The sequence below is a fragment of the Phragmites australis genome, chromosome 23 (assembly GCF_958298935.1).
Source record: "Phragmites australis chromosome 23, lpPhrAust1.1, whole genome shotgun sequence".
In the NCBI taxonomy this organism is placed as follows: domain Eukaryota; kingdom Viridiplantae; phylum Streptophyta; class Magnoliopsida; order Poales; family Poaceae; genus Phragmites; species Phragmites australis.
Window position 1 is genome coordinate 4,850,993 of NC_084943.1, and position 18,922 is coordinate 4,869,914.

General features: G+C 40.6%; 1 protein-coding gene across 3 annotated transcripts; it reads left to right on the forward strand.

The window, feature by feature from the left end:
- Positions 1–1,877: 1,877 nt before the first annotated feature.
- LOC133906432 (uncharacterized) lies at positions 1,878–14,416 on the forward strand. 3 transcript variants are annotated; one of them, XM_062348329.1, is made up of 7 exons: positions 1,878–2,135; positions 3,068–3,339; positions 3,466–3,571; positions 5,322–5,445; positions 5,547–6,296; positions 6,815–8,783; positions 13,433–14,416. In XM_062348329.1, the coding sequence occupies exons 2-7, from the start codon at positions 3,156–3,158 to the stop codon at positions 13,846–13,848; spliced, it is 3,549 nt and encodes a 1,182-aa protein (XP_062204313.1). In that variant the 5' UTR covers positions 1,878–2,135; positions 3,068–3,155; the 3' UTR covers positions 13,849–14,416. The 3 variants fall into 3 exon arrangements, with proteins under 3 accessions (XP_062204313.1, XP_062204315.1, XP_062204314.1); XM_062348331.1 differs by lacking the exon at positions 13,433–14,416 and adding an exon at positions 10,905–11,177; XM_062348330.1 differs by lacking the exon at positions 1,878–2,135 and having other exon boundaries at positions 3,194–3,339; positions 3,486–3,571.
- Positions 14,417–18,922: the final 4,506 nt, after the last annotated feature.

An 18,922-nucleotide genomic window follows, 5' to 3' on the forward strand; every position in this document is an offset into this window, starting at 1 on the left:
GGCTAGAAACTCTCACATGATTAGAACTTGATGGTTGATGTGTTGGTTTGGTCAATCACGGTGGTGGAAAATATGATTTAAGTGTTCAACCTTGGTGGTTGAGGTGTGATTTTGGTCAAACTTGGTTGGATCTATGGTTGAGGTGATGGAATATTTGGTTAAGTCAAGATGTGGAAATCTTGAGATTATTATTTACTTTATGGTCATTCACTTAATTATTTTACTCACTTTTCAACTGTTTTGAAATAATTGATGTTTTTCTGCAAATTACCCTATCAAGCTTTATCCTTGTTTAAACTTGCATATGAATTCCTTTTTCCTCACAACTTACAGTATGATATATGCTCACACTTGCTATACCCAAACTACACTCAGTTGGTGAAGATCTTGAGGACTTCATGTAAGGAGGTGCATTCTAGGGAGGTATTATCCGTCGATTGTTTGTGAAGTTGTCCAGTAAAGATGAAGGCTACGATTAATATCGTTTCAGTTATTTGATTCTTCGACCCTTGAAGATATCTTTTGTAAGACAATTTTAATTCGATTAAGATAAATATCATTATGAATATCATCAATTAAGTCATTATATATTGAGGTTGATTCATAGACTCAACATATAGATGAGATTGGATTGTTTTCTTGATCCGGTCTTGACAAAAAACTCAACATTCCTTCATTCCCATGTTTACCGCCTACATTGACCATGCAAGGTCACATCATGGAAAATATATTGATAGGTCATTGTTAAGCACCCTCATGGTGGATTTTGCTCTAGTTTAAACTTATAGGGTGATAAATATAACTATTTTACTTGTAGGGATATTTATAACTTAAGGTGATTTGTAGGAGAGTATTTGCAATTTCCCCTTTAATAAATCTTAGTTTGTCTTGATAATATCATTGCCTCGTAAAATCCATTTCATTACCTCCAATCATGACGTCTGCATCATCTTTGTGTTATTTGTCACCGTTGCCACATGAAATTGCATACCCCATCTCGTATTGTATAAAGTTGCAATAGACTCTTCATTCTCTTTGTCATTGCGAAACATGCTACGAGTGATGTATCCTCTCGCAATTGTGGCGGAGCTCGGCATGCTAAGATTTCCACAGGAAAAGATGACGGAACATGTTTGGCATGGTCTGGGTCAAGAGCACGTCATTGTAAGTATAACGGCGAGGGCTTATCACCTATATTCGTCATAGGTCTGTTAGGCATAGCAGTATGGTCAAGGAGACGATGTAGGCCGAGCATAATGAATTAATGATAGAGATGCAAATAGTTGATATCACTATCATCACATATGTCATCTTATCTAATGAACACCAATAAACATATATTTTTTATGGAGATTACTAAATCCTATTGATTCCTCTGACAGCATGAAACCAGTCTGAATCCACCTCTGAGCATAGGAAGGTGTATTAATATAGTTGAGCATCATGTTTCTATCATTAGATAACATTTACGGTATCTTTTGGTCAAATATTTAAGATCTCTTTGAAATACGTTTTCCAATTTATGTGAAATTTGGTATACACCTCGGTGGGATTTAGGGTTTATTTTGTTCATGTCTAAGTTTATCACGTTTAAAGTTAGTCACGCTATATATTTTTAGGTATCTGTTTGTTTTATTATCATAATCGTGACAAGTCACACTTTATTAGCTCTTGGTTTACACATTATACGGTTAGTATTTTATTAACTTTACCACACTTATAACTAAATTTCTTAATTTTTAAAAAAATCATAATTAACTAACTTTAAACCTAACAAATTTAGGCGCAAACTAGATATGCCTTTAGGGCTAAACTACTGGTTGGCGTAGTATAATATCTCGCAACGGCTGCAACGGAAAATCCACGCTTTTCGGGCAAAAAACACGCTGAGAATCTGGTGACGCAAACGGCACCGGCGAAGCGTGCTGGTGCTGCAATCTGTGTGACGCTGACTCCAGTCTCCAGTCCCAGCGCAACGCAGCCGTGCACGACGCCGGCGGCCCCACCGTCTCTCCGCCGGATTCTCCGCGCGCCGCTTCCTCACTCTTCTCCGGCCGTCGAAGCCTCTCTCCGTCCGTGCACTGGGTGGAGTGGTGAGATCCAACCCGGCAGCGGATTCGTATCTTCGTCCGTTGGTAAGTAATCCTGTCCTAGCTTGCTCGGATGGATTCGCTGTTCTAGGAGTTGGTTTTGTTCCCAGTCAGACCAAATCTTTCTTTCTCTCCACTCATTGAGGTGTGGATTCGTGTGCCCTGCCAATCCGTTCTCCATCCATCCATGGTTCGATTATGTTCTTCTTCATCTCCGGCGTGCAAGATCGACACAAGTCTAGACAATGGGGCTTCTTAAACCCAATATGCTGTTTGCTTTCCAAAATTTTTTGGGGGTTCGATTGTCTGGAGCTCAATTCTGGGGGGTTTATGAGTTTGGTCGAGCTTACTGGGTGTGATTGCGTAGGTTGGTACCTTAATTGGTGGTGGCATTTTGGGGGAAGAGGTGAAATTGCTCCTTGTATGCCGCTTGAAGAACTCATGGTTGATGTCACTGTTGCTCCTGCAATTTGGTTTGGCAGTTTGGTCTAATACAGTGTGGTAAAACTTGAACCCATGAAATGTGTGTGCGCGTCTGTGGTGGTGGTGGTGGGGGGTTCAAAAGAGTATAGTTAGAAACCTTGTTCACTTAGTACAATTGAGTGAAATTAGTGATTAGATTGATGGTCGCGTGTTCTTTCACAATTGGAAGGGTTATGAGTATGCACATTTGATATGCTTTGGCTGATTAGTGCATTGTCACTTTCTGTGGGTCTGCTAGATGCAGTAAGTGGTGTCGTGGATTGTGAAATAGCAAGCTTCAATGCAAGTACCGGTGCTGTCGTATTGGTATGCCTTGCTATCCAGCTTATTTTCGGGGACATGCCACAGGGTTGGCTGTTTTCATTTCCTGCCCGTCACTTGCAGTGTATCAGCAACTCTTCATATCTTTCACAGTGATACATGTCAAATGCCTTTTGAGTTTTGGTGCATTTCTTGTTTATCTTGTTCTTTACTAACAAAAGCGTATGTTGCAGATATTTTTAATGGATTATGGTCTCAGTCTGATATCTCAGAAAGAAGGAGCGTAGCAACATTCCCTTGAGAGACCAATAGGCTATAAAGATGCCCCCCTCACCATCACCTAGGAGATCCCCGAGAGAGATTTGCCACAAGAGGGGACACAGTTTTGGGAGCATTATGCCCGCTAAATCGAAGGATGACGAACTCACATTGTTCACGGATATGCAGAAACATGAAAGGAATAACTTCTTACTGGAACCGGTAGAGGATTTTGATGGATCAATCTGTAAGGCTCACAAATATCATCCTTGTTATCTGCCTATAGTTTTTGTAACATTGTATTTCCTAGTGTGAAGTTTGTGACATGATTGATATTTACTGTTCGTTCTTTATTTCCGACTCTGTGTATCAGCAAAGTTGAGCTATTTTCAGGATTTAAAGCTCCATGACAACATTGCTGCACGAGGAGAAAATCATGATTTGCTTAATGTTGATGGTGACAGAAATGATTATGATTGGTATGTACACTTAATTGCACATGTTTCTTTGTTTTTCTCCATGCTTCATACACATGTTGCTTTGTTTTTCCCCTCAGCAAATATAGTTTCTATTAGATGTTTCAATGAATGTAGTTTATGGAGCTTTGTGATGGATGCCATATCTACTGCATAACATGTCTTCGTTATGTATAGTAGAGACTGATTCTCATCATCTGATGTCTAGTAGCTAAGAAGTGAGTTCCAAATGGCTCAGTCTTCTGGTTAATTGTGTGGTGTGGTTTAGGTAGTTAAGCAGATGAGATAGATCCTCATCATCAGACCTCTGAAATCAAATGCAAACTGCTCTTAACATCAAGTAACTTGAGAGCAAAACATAGGATCTGAGAGTAGATAAGATATGAGTGAGAGGTGCGAGATCGGGGTCCTTGCCTTCACCATTAGCCTGGAGCTGTGGCGTGGAAAGGAGAGTGCCCCCCTTGCCACAGGAGAGAGACGGGGGCTGGGGGCTGTTCCTTGATAATCCCTTCTTGTTTTTTTTTCTGACTGAATTGATAATTCCTTCTTGCCCTTTATTGATGATTCCTCCCCGTTGTATATAGAGGGATTGGCCTAACAATGATATGCATAATGCATAGAAAGTAATAAAATCATTTAGCGAACTCAGACTCTCCTTATTTGATGGACAAGAAACTAGCCATGCAGCAGCTTATGCTGTGCTGCCCCTAGGTGGAGCTTACTGGATGCGCCCAACCAGTAAGCTACAGCTGTACTGAAGGCCCACCAGAACAGCGTGGTGATTTTTTTTATTCATCACTACGCATTCTGTTAATATTTTGGACTTTCAATTAAATTGGTGCTATTGTTCAGTTTTCTGAAATCTATTCCACTAGGCCGCATACAAGGAAAGAGTGCCTTTACCTGTCACTGTATAATTGCTGGCTAGGCAACATAATTAGGTCGGTTAGGCGCATAGTCACTACTAACTGGTTGATCAACAAATAGTGGTTATCAATCTGAGTACCAATAACTGGTTGTTAGAACCTTTCTGTTATTGGTTCTGCTCATTCTTGACATGCAATGAGTTTATATGACTAGTTGAGTTCTCCCTTTTTGCAAACATGGCATACGATGTTTTTTTTGAGTAGTTGCTTTATAGCCAAACATGATCGTTTCTGTTGAGTGATTGCTACTGATTGGTATGTGATTGACAGCTGACACTAAGCACTCCTGTACACCTCAAGAAGCTTCCTGAGCTAGATTCCCTTATTCTTTCTGTCACTTTGTTTTAGGTTTTCTTATTTGAAGTGCACACAAAAAATATAGCATGGCCCTGACTATCCCTGTGTATTCTAATGCTTCCAGACTGTACCTTTCACATTTTTTGTTCGACTTATAGGTTTTTGACCTGTCTCAAACAGTAAAACTCCACTTGACTATAGTGATGTTTCAAGAGCTAATTGTATCATCTAGGGTATACTCAAGCACGGTGACAGGGGCAGTCACAGCCGGCTCACAATCTAGGGCCACACAGCCTAGGGCTGGCGGCTAGGCCTGGCTTTGCCTTGCCCATGAAGTTAGGGAGTTTGAGTTTCCAGACACCACCTCCTCCACGTTTCGAATTTTGTCGAGGCCCAGGGCCTAAACCACCCGCCAACACAATATCATGTACTCGGATGCGGGGCATGCCAACTTGCCTATAGTTTTATTGACGTTTTATTTGTCGGGTGTAAACCATAACATGTCCATCATCTAACTTTTCACTTAACAGGTTGTTGACTCCTCCAGAGACCCCACTTTTTCGTTCATTGGATGATGAAGAAGACCAGCACATTGGTATGGCTCATAGGGGCAGGGCACATATTAAGCCAATATCAATTTTGGGGTCATCCGCAGTGAGTGCTTACCTTACGACAGGTTCCTGGTGTTCAAAATTTTCAATTGACAAGACCTACCTATCAAGTGTAATTATTTTTTTCTTTCTGATTTTACACAGATGGAAAATAATCGAAGGTCTAACAGAAGCAGTGCAAGCCCAAGTAGGCTTAGCACATCACCACGCTCATGTAGTAGTACTGTGTTAACAAGGACAAGATCATCGAATTCATCTTCACGATGCAGCACACCAATTTCTTTGCATCCATCCACACCATCACAAAGATCTTCAACTCCTCCAACTTCGAAGATATTAACACCTCCACGAAGGTCACCGAGTCCTGCTTCAAGGAGGATGAGTACTGGTTCAATTGGCCCAACGTTTAACGGAAAAAGGGGAACTTCACCAGTTAACTCCAGTAACAGGTCATCTTCACCAAAGCTTCAAAGTTGGCAGTCAAGTGACCCTGGTTTCTCTTTTGACGCACCTCCAAACCTCCGTACATCTCTATCAGATCGTCCAGTATCCCGTTCAAGGGGTGGATCCCCTTCATCTTTCAGTGGATTGGACATGAATTGGAGAGGTAGAAGACAATCTATGTCTCCTACTCCATCCAGAAGAGCTAGTTCATCCCATAGCAATGACAAAGATCGTTTCAGTTCATGCAGCAAAGCTTCTGCAACATCTTCTGCTGAAGATGATCTGGACTCCATGCAGTCTGTATCAATTAGTTACTCCAATAACCCAGCTGTAAGAAAGAACTTGGCAGTAATGAAATCCAGAACTATTGCAACATCAAAGAAGCCATCCAAGAGTTTCTCCCCTAGTTCAGCTCCAAAGCGGTCCTTTGACCCTGTAGTTTGGTTGATGGTAAGCATCGTTCTATTTACTTTTTTTATTATGATGATGTAATATTTGTTTTAGCATCACATGGCACGATTAACCTTGCATCTAATTGGTAATTCGTTTTGTAAACTTGAACAACATTGCTAACCTTACATTTTTTTTTTGTTTTTTTAACTGATTTGGGCCAGCTGATGCCCTTATCTACTGATGACACTTTAAAGTATGTTGTCATTGCCTTTGTTTGAAATAAAGATAGGATTTGTACTTTGCTAGTATGTTGTGGCCAATGCTATATTTGACCAGTCGTGTTGCTTGCTTCATATGACCTTGTACATGCTTACACATGGTAAATTATTCTGTAATCATTTCATTATTCAATATAGCTTCTCTTCTAGAACTGCACTTGTTAATTGTTATGCACTTAAACTGATGTATTTGTGCAGTTGGTCTGCTTTTAATGCAAGTGAGAGTCGTTTCTCTTGTTTCATGCCTTCCTTTTGGATTGCTCTCAAGATAACAAAATTATTATACTCCTTTTCTAGGATCATCACAAAGCTCCTCAAGATATGTTCAGGCCACTTCTATCTAGTGTCTCTTCCACCACATTTGGTGCTGGCGAAGGAAATGATGTGCACCTGTCCATGTTGTCGCATAATTCCTCACTCACATCAAGCAGTAATGCAAGCTCCGAGCACGGTGCCACTTTTGGCTCTTGTATGGGCAATGGCCAAGAACAGCATGATGGAGTCAGTGAATGTGAAGCAACAACTAGTTCCGTAATTCACGAGGACATATTTATGTTTGATAAAATGGATGTGCTGAATGAAGGACCCAATTGCCATCAGTGCAGTTTATCAACTACTCGAAGTTACCCAGAATCTCCAAGCACAGTAAAATATACAGAAATTACCAGACAGGACCTTGATATGGAAAGAAGCAGAACAACTCAGACTTCATGCAATGTTGCAAGTAGTTCTGAGGTCGGACATGTTAAAATAGCCACTTGCGCTAGGTGTGGGAAGTTTTTCAATGCAATGAACGCAGATGGAGAAGTTGATTATTGTGAAGAATGTGCTATAATAGATGAGGTTCCTTTAGTGGACCATAAGATACAGACATTGGAAGGACATCAACACGACCACAGAACTACAAACTCTGAACCTTGCATTACATCAGAAGCTCCTCATATAACCCCAGATTGCAGTAAAGATATCAATGAGTCATCTCTTGACAGTCAACTAGAGAATGATGAACTTCAACCTGATTGTCTGCAAATGTGTCCTCCATCTCAGTTAACAGTAGACACAACTGACAAAATGCTGTTGGACCAGCATGTGGAGAATCTCGCAGAAAATACGAGGCCACATGATATTGGTGACTCTTTACTAGGAAATACCATTGACATTTCATCCCATCAATGTAGCGCAAGTGACTGTCAACAAACAGAACAAACATCTATAATTGAGTGCGACATTTTAAGAGACCAAACTAGTGGCCACCATAATGAGATGCCCCAATGCCTGCCAGAGTCAATTTGTGAAAGCATTGAGTTTGTCCATGATACACATACCATTGACAATTCTCATAAACTGGAATCAATTGGGCATCTAAATCTTAAGGCTGAAACTATTAAGGGTGCCGGGATTTCAGTACTCTTACTGCAGAAGTCAAGCAGCAACAAATGGCCTGTTGTAGAAGGGAGACCCTTGGCTGCTGCAAACATTATCTGTTCAGAACCCTATTATACAAGGGATAATGTCAGCATGCTGAACCGTAACATTGGATGGGATAGCTCATCAGCTGCTTCTTCCATTGATCAAGGGTCTTCAAGGCAATCAGATGTACATTTGGAGCGCCTTAAAAGTAGTAATCGTTATGACTTTGAGAAGGCTCAAGTAAGTAGTACCGTGAGTTGTCAAAGCATTGCATCTATGTCAGGTATGACAACTAGCAATTGTTCAGTTTCACTTTGTCCCCAGAGTGATGCAATTGTAGATACTGGATTCCTAACCGACAATTCAGAAAGCAGTGCTTCAAGAACAATGATTTGTACTGATGAACTTGATGGATCGTGTAAGTACACTCTCTCAAGTGCTATAGAGTGCTGGTCTGCTGCACAGGCTATTGTTAATGATGTCAGCGAATCATTTGGAGATGTTCTGATTCAGAACCAAAGTGCAGGCGAGATAGATCATGAAGATAACTTAAGTGCCAACTTGTGTTCAACAGATTCCGAAATGCGTAGTAATATTCCATTGTCTTTGGCTTCCGAGAAAAGTTGCCTACAAAAATCTGAAGAAGGAACATCTGCCATCGCTCAGTGCTATTCAGTTGGCACTCCAGAGCATCCAGACGATGAGTGTGGCATCAATAATTATCAAATGCAGTATGAAGCAGTTCTGGCTTCTGATGAGGCAAATAAGTTGGATGATTGTTGTGTGTTTGTCATCTCTGAGAAGGATGTGTTCGCTTCTGCAACAGAGGCTAACACAATGGAGCTTCCTGGTGATGGTATGAATTAATGACTTGCTAATTTTCATATTCACTTATCAGCTCCAAAAAGTTCTAGTTTTCTCAAATTCATATTTTCAGTACTCTGTCAGGATTGGTCTAAGGATAGACTAATACCCATGCCATATATTGAGCCTAGAATCAATCTCAATATACGGGGACTTCCTAGATGACAACAAAAACACAAAGTCATAACTTAACGTGAATAGTTGTTATTACAGAGGGGGCCTTTGGGAAGTCAAAAAGCAAATAAACTCCATAGCTAGCGTATTCTTATTCCGCATCTCCTACAGGCAGTTGATGTAGAGCACCACCTCATAATTCGTCGTCCTCAGAGTAATCCTCAGAATCTTCCCCGAGTGAGCATTATGGTTATAGCAAGTGTGAGTACGTCTCGTACTCCGCAAGTTGTGGTAAAAGATGTAATAAATGCTTTCACAATATAAAGCTTACATGGGCTCATTTGCATAAAGGTAGAATTTAACAAAAACAGTTAATAAAAGCGAAAGTAAATAACTGAATGAAAACAACCTCAAGAATTAACCCTCTTGAATTAAGTCACTTCAATCGAAGTTGACCACCTCACCCGTAACCATGAATGAACCACCAAACGAAAGTCAACCACCTCAAACCATTACTAGTGAATTCTAATCATGTGTCATTCCTCGCTACCTATAACCGTGAGCATGGCTGATTAATCAGTTTATCCACAAGTCATGATTGCTGTGCCCTTTATAGAGGTTGTACATTTTATCCACAAGTCATGATTGCTGTGCCCATGTCGATCAAACACTTACACATTTTCGAGGTGTGCGACTAGGAAAATCACCACAAGGCCTTTTCAAAAATTCTCCCAACAAGTGTCTACCTGTTGAGGTTTCACTCTCTCGTGAATAATTACCTCAACAACGGAAGCCCCTTCTCGCACCATACGGTTCCAGGAAAAAATCTACCTGTGTTCCCCGTTTCACTCTCTGGTCTACACTATATTGAGTCAAAACTAATTACTTGGCCAGACCTGTCCCATGCTAGGCTTATGGTTGTACTGTAAAACTCGGTCCGATCGCACCATGAATATGGTCTGTGCAAGACCGCTATCATCCAACATATGAAAATCACCAATTCCGACAAAGTCCACAATTTTCCTAGAACTTATCAATAGGCCTACCAGCATGCCAAACTTGCTCAGACCCTAAGTTCCATGTTGCTAAAAGCATTACCACCAAATTTTATCTCATGTTGCATAATACATTATCAAAATTATTATACCAAGTGTTATGATCCAACTCCCAAGCAAGGATAAACAATACTACCCTTGATCCCATCAAAACCGAGGCAACAAGGTAAATATGGAAAAAGCTAAGTTAAGCCTAACTTTGGGTTTTTCACCAACAACTATAAGCATGCAACTTTGCAAAACAAAACATTTAGAAAAACTTAGGAACAAAATGCATCAAGGACAACTTACCTTCACCTTGTTGCTTAGTGGGTTCCTCGAACTCCTGATCTTGGAAACTTGCAAATTCGTCCTCCTAGACATTGGCATCTAAGCGCAAAAGAAAATAAGACAATAAACACCAAGAACCAAGAAAAGCCAAAAACACATAAGAACAACACAATTTATTATTTTTATAAGTTTTAGTGAATTATTGGAAAAGAAGACGATTAGATCGGAGTTGCAACGGTGAGATATGCCTTGGAAGGGTGAAAGGAAGGTGTATGAATTTTCTTGGAATTTTCTGGAAGGCTTCTAGAATTTTCTAGGATTTATTTGGATTTTCTAGCAATTATTTGGAATTAAAAGAATTGTTAAGAATTAAAAAACCTCTAAAAAGAATTAAAACAGATTATTCAAAATTAATTTACTAAAGAAAACCCATTTATTAATTTATTTTAATTATTTGCTAATTTTCAGAATTTAAAACATTAAATAAATCTTATTTAAACATTAATACAATAATTCTAGATTTATTAAAACATTATCATAATTAAAAAATTATTTTATTGATGGAAAACATATATAATGGATTTAAAGAAATATTAAAGATTTTTCCAAAATTTTCTTATTAAGAAAACCCTATTTTTTGGATTTATCGTTTTTTATGAATTATTTTTATACAGGAAAAGTGATTTATTGCGCAAGACTGATGTCATCTGTTGACTGGGCTAAGGCGAAAGGGTACGTGGTGTTCTAACATGGTTCCCGTGCTGCCGCACTCGTCTGATTAGGCGAAGACCTCATCGCGGCGCTCAGGCTTCGACGGCGAGCGGCGAAGGAGAATCCTTGGGTGACGATGGACCCTTTCTGGCGACGTGTTGTCATCGGGGAGCGGCGGAACGGCTTGGCGGCAATGATCTGAGCTCGTCGGGAGGGCTCGCATGCATCTCTAGCTTTCTGGAATTCAAGGGGAAACACTGAGGTGTGTGTGTGTGGGGTGGGGGGGGGGGGGGTGGTCTCAGGGTCCTTATATAGGCCGGGCGCGCGGAATCGAGTTGGGTTAGGGTGTGGGGCCGCCAACGAGATTTGTGTGAACGTTTCTGATTTTCGAGCTCGAAACTGTCGTGTGATTGATCTCTCTTCCTTTTCCTCGGTCGCACTTTCCATTCTTGCGAGCGCACGACGATCTCCTTCCGTCTTCAGGCACGGATTTGGCGATGATGTTGGGTGTGCTACAACGGGAGAGAAAAGGAAGTGGATCGGGAGGTTGGAGGGGAGTTTGACAGGCGAACCCTGGCATGGGAGAGAGGGAGAGCGCGGTCATCGGCCAGCAGCGCGGCTGCGGCCCAGAGGCAGGTGCGCGCACGGGGAGAGAAGGAGGTAGGGGTGCGGGCTGGCCAGTGCGGAGCGCGTGTGGGCATGAGAGGGGAGGCGGGCTGCGCGCGAGGATGAGCTAGGGGGGGGGGGGGGTTGGGTCGGATCTGGCCGCCGAGAGGGAAAAGGGAAGGAGGCCGGGATGGGGATTGGGCTGAGAGAGGGAGAGAGAGAGGAAGACCGGGCCTGTGAGGGATTTTTCTTTTTCCCATTTCTCCAAAATTCTCTTTATTTCTCTTATTGAATTATGCAAAAAGGACATCTATTCATTATTTTCTTGAAGAAATTTTTGGGTTACAAATTTGGGCTGTCACACTCTGCTTGCAACTGAGGCGCATTGTCCAGCATTTTCAATATGAACATAATACATCCTTGTTTGACAATCATATTTTCAGTAATACTAAGGATCTTTCGCTAAATACTTGAGAACATTGTCGAAACAACTACCTCTGCTGCTGTAAATTTGTTTTTATTGATATTTCATGATCTTTAAGACAGGAGTTGAACCATTAGGTGTAGTAATAAATTATTATAATTCAGGAAAAATACGGTACCAAGAAAACAGTTTAATATCAGGGTTTGAAAATACCAGCAAAAACAGACCGTTTACCTCAGGTTTCCCACCAAACTGGTGGGCACTAGTTAAATTTGTAACTGGTACCCACCATAGGTCAAACTTACATATCCTGAAAAGATTAAGTTTGCAAATTAATGTATGGCAGATGACAGTTTTGGGAGCCAAAAACTCGCTGGTTTCGAGGCTAAAAGAAGAATTAGCCTGGTTTTGGTTTTTATTCGCTAAACTACTTTGTAAATCTGCTAGTATTATAATTTGTATATGGGAGACCAAGATATATTTGTGTATGTGGAGGTGAAATTTGAAATATTTTACTGCATGGATTCTGAAACAACAGTTGAAATAAAGATAGTAGTACATAGGAACATAGGATAATGACTAGCGGCCCACATAATTATATTGAGTGTCATATTGTATTATGACTAAATTCGTGGTTCACACTGGAACGGAGAAGAAAGGATTGCGAGTGGTCGGTTAGCATGACAAGGCAGATGCAACCCTGCAATGATGCTAATGCAATCTGCCGTCCATTTAAGGAATTGGATGGCTAAACCTGAAAGCAGCTTTATAGCAATAATTGCTTTTAACAGGTGCCATTTGTATAAGAATATAGGCTAACCTGTGAAATTTACAAGAGGGAGAGAAATCTTGGGTCTGATGTGAACGATAGTTTCATTTTCCTTATTGTAATTTACTTGAAGATACCTCATAACTTGTCATTAAAGTGTGACTGTCTATAAACCAGATACCAACTTTGATGAAGATCATCAATGCCAAGAAAGTAATTTCTTTATGAGTATACACTGGAACATTTACTGTATATATGTAAGTAGTCTGAAGGAACATATACAATCCAAAGGGTGCCCTTGAGGCTTCAATCTAACTGGCAACTAAGAGATGTATCACAGACAGTCGGACACAAGCTTCAGTCTTCATGCATTAGTAGTGTTTGATTTAGGGAGAGGAATATAATTTCAACTGCATATTTATCCATATTAGGTTTAGAAAATATACAAAGGAGAGATGGGCCGCATGGGCCAAGGTAGCATACACACGGCACATGTGGTAATATTTAGTATGATACTTTAATGCATTTGTTGTGCTTAATGTCTACCAACTAAAGTCAATTATGCATTTCGGTCTATCCTCACTATGGTTATGCTGCAAGTCCAGCACATTTTCCATTTGAATTTATTAATCACATTTGGTATCTACGTCAATGAATACAACGACTAACATTTATTTATGTCTGACATGTAGAAGAATCACCGGTAACAGTTGAGGGATCAAGGGAACAAACTCAGAGATGCTTCACTTTAGAAGAGGCCACTGATACAATTCTCTTCTGTAGTTCCATTGTTCATGACATTGCATACAGGGCTGCAACAATTGGACTGGAGCATGAGCAGAAACTAGGACTTTCTTCTGCTCCTCGCCCAACAGTTACTATGGTAGGAAAATCCATTCCCAAGGGGGATAGTTCTCTGAAGCTGCCCCACAGACGAATGCCAAGAGACAGGAAAAGACCAGAAGGTGGAACCATCACAGAAACTTCCAAGACAGAAGTAATTGCTAAAGATCCTGTACCTGCGCATCCGGTTCCTGAAATTTCAAGAACATCTGATAGCATGAAACCTCCAAAGCTCGAATCAAAGTGCAACTGTGCAATTATGTAGAATTGCCTATCAACCCAATGTGCCAAGGACACTTATGATCTCTGTTGAAATCCATGGTTGCGAGTTATCTTATGCTTGCAAGTCAGTAATGCAGAAATGCACCCACCTGCTTCAATCAGTATCAGCAACCAATGAGTTCGGCACAGGTTTCTTGCCACAAAATTATCCGGTGATGTGTGTTTACTCTTTTCGTTTTGGGTAATAGAGGTGCTCAACGAGCCATTCTTTTGTAAATTCTTGCGTCTCCTTTTTCCTCCTTGTTTATTCGACGAAGTTTTGCTTGTCATGTCATCTGATTTTAGTTTCGGCAGGGTGTGCAATGTCAGCTCCTCAGAAAGAGTACGTGTGAAATTTCTACTTCAGATGTTTGTGTTAATTTGTGCATTCTTTTGCGACCAATGGCACCCAGATACCAAACAGGAAGTGAGGTGCAAGTGTAGGTTTTGACTCGATGTCAAGACAATGTATCTATATATTTTCATAGGAAGCTGTAAATGTATATTGTTGGTTTATATTCACGGTCAGAAAGAGTACATCTTGGGTTCAAGCCCGGGTGACCTTCCCCTAATTTCTCAGGAAGCTACTGCTCAGTTCATGGCTCCGAAGTCTTTTATATGGCCCCGCCATATATCTTACATGCTGACCTCAAAGGACCTATTAAAAAGTTCCATGTGGACATGGTGGTTTCGTCGTGCGAGGTTTTTGTCATCTACATCAGAGCAAGTAAAAATTTTGCAAGGATTTTATGATGGTATAGGATTAATCCTCCAAAGTTTCTGAAACAGCTGGTCTGTCAAGCCAGGTTTTTTTTTTTTTGGAACAAATAAACTAGGCCTTTCCCTTTTTGCTGGCCAAAGACCACATCAACAGAACAACAAATCAGGAGAATTAAACTTCTGGGGCTTTTGACCGGAAATTGCCCACCATGCCATCTATAGGTGGCATACTGTAACGGCCCAAACTTAGAATAAATAAAAATTTATTTTTTATACAAAGGAAATAAAAGAGTAGATAAATAAAACCTAAATAAAGTATATACATATAAGTGTATTTACAAAAGGTTTTATTTTGTTTGCAAATGTTGATTTATTTTTGTTTGAATTGCTTGAATATATGCTGATTGATTTATAGTGTATATTAAATATACATAGTATACATATACATGTATATATGTGTATATAGGAAATACAGGAAATGGAAAAGAAAAAGAACAATAGAAGAACCCTAAACCTACATTGGGCCAACGTATCTTCCTCTCAGCCCAAATCCCTTCCTCTCTCTTTCTTTCCCTCTCGTGCCTGGTTGGTCTGCTCACCTCGACCCTCCTCACTCTCTCTCCCGCTCTCTTCCTTCACTTTTGGGCTGAAGTCATGTTGAGCTGGCCCACCTTCACACGAATACACCAGCCCAACCGCACAGTGTCGTAATCTTCCTTCGATTAGGACTCCTATGCAATATTCGACAAGAAGCGGCCCGAGCTAATCCTGCCTAATTCAAACGATGCCGCGGGGAAGATCTTCTAGAAGACTGGCTAGAGATTAAACCCAATCTCTGCAACCAAATCCAACTCTTATCTCTGACCAAGGAGCGTTCAAATGTGAGATCCGCTCGGGATAAGATGTGAAGTTATAGGACTTCGCCTAAAACCCTAGCCGTGTCGGCCTCGACTTCCTATCACCCTTGGGTATAAATTAAGAACCCTCAGACCCTACCCATTGCGTCCCAAACCTTTTCCCTAATCTCTCAACACGAAATTGCTGCCGGAACCCTCTCATCAACAAGCTCCGAGGATCCCCGCCATCGAGCATCATCGTCGAGCCTCTGCAAGATCCCATGTTGCACTTTGAAGCTTCAATTGGGCTCGCCTTCACGCACTCGACATCTTCCGCCGCTCGTTGAAGGAGATCCAACACTGAAGCTCAATTCTGGCAATACTCCGGTGACACGCCGCTGCAGCCGGGTTATCGCCGTCGTCTATTGTGACTAGAGGAGGGGAGGTAAGCTCTTCATTGACCGATTAGGAATATGCGACCATGATTAGATCCAAAACACCCCTTCGAACGTTACACTAGAGCCACTCGATCTTGATCCGACCGCCCATGTTTAAATCAAGTCATCATCCATGTCACCTGGCCTGATTGCATGTCAGCCTAGTGGACAGAACCACGTTAGCTCTCTAGTCCACATGGCATCCTAGTCAGAAGAGCCACGAGAGCAGCCACATGTTGCTAAGTCAGTAGACATGTCAAAGCCACATGTGTGCCACCTCAGCACTTCCGTTTACATGCCAGGCACATGCTAGTAAAGTTAGAAGCCCAGCTAGCTTTTCTTTTTCTTTTGTTTTATGTTGCTGACATTATAAATAGGATAATTGCGCAATAAATATATTTTCTAGTGTAAAAATAATTATGATAATTAGGATTAATTTGATAATAGTTTTAATAATGTTTTTAGTAATAAACAATTGTTTATTAATTCTGTTTAATGCTTCCTATGGTTAAATAATTCAAATAAAATCTAGAAAAAGCCTAGAAAATCCCTGAAAAAGCATAGACTTCTCTGAAAAATTCCTAATCGCTTAGTTTCACTTGTAATTAATATTTTTTCTATTTTAATTTTTCAGAAGCCATAAGTTGTTAACTGTAGCTCCAATTTGATCGGTTCTTTAGCCAAAATTTTTAGAAAAATATAATCTTTTGAGTGATGTTGTTTGTTGTGTGCTATTTAGTTCTTTTTGATCCTAGTTTTTATATGTTTTTTTTTCTACTTATGTTCATGAGTAAATACCAATGTTTTAGAGGAGCATGAAGGACTTCGGGACCAACATTTTGAAGACCCAACTGAGTATTGTGAAAGCAAGTTGTGTCCTTAACCATACTGATCCTAGTTTTTCAAATGTTTTGTTTTACAAAACATGCATGCTAATAATATTTCTAGGAAACCAAAGTTAGGTTTTACCCTAGTTTTTCTTTTATCATTCTTGTTGCCATGGTTATGGAAGGGTAGATCATGCTTAGCTTTGCTTTGGGATGTTCAAATACTGTGACAAAAGAGGCAACTACAATAACGGCTGTAGGGCCGAGAACGGCAATTAGAGAGGGTGAATAAGTGTCTTACAAGTTTCTTGCGAAATAGATTACCTACTTCTTGTTCACCTAATGCTCCTAAAAAACACACAAACGGAAGCATAAACTTTAGAGAGACAAAGCGAGAAAAAAAGTTTCATGACAACATGAATCCACGGATGGGATATGAACCATAAGCACTATTCATAACTATTCCATGTGTCTTTGAGCACAAAAGCTTAAAACTTGAATGAAGAATAAAGCAAAAAGACAGTCATCGAAAGAAGCAACTCTTCAAGTTAATGGTCTAGATACAAGAGGATTCAAGACGCTCTCAAATCTATGAGTATAGGAACATTTATGCCTCTAGCAATAAGAAAAATAACTTCCTAAGTTTGAAAAATCGCAGCTCAAAGATAAAAACGAAAATCAATAAGAAAATCACAACCGAAAAAGGAAAACTTGTAAACTTGCAAGGAAACCAATAGAGACAGACTAGAAGGAGGAAAATTCAAGTATATATAAACATATAAACTTCATTACTCAAAGAGGTCAGCCCTATTTTAGGCAGATTAAAAAGAGTTTTCTCTCAAAAACTCTCAACTATTACATAGGCTAAGCACTCATCTTTCTCTTCTCTAAAACCCTAGCACTAGGCTCTCAAATGAGTGTCACAAGAGGCTCAAGTGGATGGTTCAAACTATCCCATAGCCCTACCCCTCTATTTATAGGACTAGGAAACTTGACCTGTAAGTTTTCTAGATTGTTACCAAAATACCCCTCTCATGTAGTACACTCCTACCTACCACCGTGGGCATTTTGGTCTATTTCTTGCTCCGTCCATTGAACAGTCGCGGTGCCTTCACGACTTACTTTCACCTCGACACAAGCTTCGTGATGATGCCACATACTCCAATCCTCCCACGGTTTTGAGGTCCAACTGTGAAACCCTCTACACGCTTCTCAAAGCGTGACTCGCCACTTGCTTACACCTTAAGCAAGGGCTTTGATGTCGACACGTGTACTCTGTCTGGTGATCCTGATCGCCAGCAAGTCTCACCCGCTCCCGATCCCTCGAACCGCCTTGTCATTGCACCGGCATCCCTTTCGTTTGACTTTATTAACACGTCGTCTTCATCCTCCATTTAAAATCAAATCATGTCTGTTAAAAGGTTGCCAAAGTTTTCATCAAGGGGGAGATTGTGAGATCATGTGATGAAAAATTGGTTTGATTGATGAAATTGACAGAGCAAAGTGATTTAGCATAATGACATTTGGTTGATATTCATGAGGTGCTAAGATATGCTTATGTTAGCATGCTAGTTTTGCTTGGAGTTTGTGTGGTGTTGCGTGAACTGATCTTGAGTCAAGTTGGGAAGGACTTGTGCTCGTACTCGATTGTTGTTTGATTCATGTGCAGGTGTTGCTCGAAGGCGAACGTGGTCAATGACGGATCGACGAACTAAGTTTAGAGAGGAACTGAGGTTCGATGACTAGGTTCAGGAGGAACTGAGGTCGTGGTGATTGAGGATGTCATGCGGGACGTTCGAGCTGAGAAAATAATGCATATGGAGACAAGGCTTCGTGATGGTCGCAGGAAGCGATCTGATCGTGAGAGGACGTGAACCCTAATTCATTTTCAAATCAGAGCATACACGAGGGAGTCATGTTGTGGATAGACCTGAGACAAAAGTTAGTGTCGGAGACGGACTCTGAGTTGGTTACATATATGCATGTGTGCATGGGAGATGTGCATGCATGATTGCGTAAGAGTAGTTGGCTAATTAGATTAATTAGCAGAAGTTATTTGTCCTCTTGTGATTAGAGGAGGATATAGACCAGATTGAATATGACAGATAGTTGTAGCTCGATTTGGGCACGTTTGTGCGTGTGGCTACCCTATAAATAGAGAAGTTTGTTGTATTGGGTAGAGTACAACAGAGCACAGAACATGACAGCACAACGCAACAGAGAGATAGAGAAACTTGAGAAAGAGAATTGTCTTGGGA